Here is a 921-nt window from a genome sequence, read left to right as displayed (position 1 = left end):
AGTTTAATTTCATATGCTTGTGTCATATTTTTATTTCTGAAATCCTAAAGCATAACCTTAGGGAATATTAGTTATACTGTAGCTTATTTGTTAAGAAATTTTCCAGCCTACAGATTCCCACTATTGTTCCATGTGTTAGTGATTAAATACTTCATCCTAAAATTTTCACTGTTCCATATTAAATAATTTTCACATTGTTAATGATTCATGCCAATAAACCCTTACATGTACCTATTCCTCCTACATCCTCTAATATACCTAGCAATGAACCCCAGAACAGTACATTAAATAATTAATGACCACAACCAAAAAGAAACACCTAGCTTATATAAAACTACTTTCATTTACATACCTTCCACTGTCAATAAGATGTAAACATCATTTCCTTTTATAAAGTCTCTGCTTTTCATCCTCTCTCGGGTTATAAAGGCACTGGTTCCATAACCTCCACCTCGGCTAAACTGAGTTCCATTAGGGAAAAAGGCCACCTTTCCCACTTTAGAAGGATTATCCCAAAAATAGTTTTCATTATCTGAAAAAGCAATTTATATTAATGGATTGTGTTTAGCATCATCATAGCTTTTGGTGGTAGGAAAGAACAGGAAATGTGAAACACAATTAGGATGGAGCTCAAAGTAATTAAATGATGCTATTGACCTGTGATGTATTCCCTGGCAAATCACTGGAGCTTGTTCACTTATACTGTCCTAGAGGAAATGAGATGCCTGGCAGGGAGAACCGAACCTACACCATGACTGAAGGGGTATCAAAAATCCCCTGGGGGAGGATATCTTATCTGTACTAAGTATTAGTCAGTACAGGCACCCTTCTTCCTGCTAGAATAGTGCCTCTGTGGAACTTCTGGATTATAGAGAGTCCTTTGAACTGAGTTAAAACAATATACTTCTAAAAAGTTTTTTT

General features: G+C 35.5%; 1 protein-coding gene across 1 annotated transcript in view; it reads right to left on the bottom strand.

Annotated features, from left to right (window-relative positions):
• The window catches only part of Mep1b (meprin A subunit beta), a 28034-nt gene that overhangs the window by 4210 nt on the left and 22903 nt on the right, over positions 1 to 921 (bottom strand). The window contains exon 11 of the mRNA XM_023713421.1: positions 353 to 532. Coding sequence (XP_023569189.1) covers positions 353 to 532 — 180 coding nt within the window. The remainder of the gene's footprint in view (positions 1 to 352; positions 533 to 921) is intronic.

Source organism: Octodon degus, unplaced genomic scaffold, assembly GCF_000260255.1.
Source record: "Octodon degus isolate 3935 unplaced genomic scaffold, OctDeg1.0 scaffold00003, whole genome shotgun sequence".
Classification (NCBI taxonomy): domain Eukaryota; kingdom Metazoa; phylum Chordata; class Mammalia; order Rodentia; family Octodontidae; genus Octodon; species Octodon degus.
This window is presented reverse-complemented; position numbering and strand designations above follow the sequence as displayed.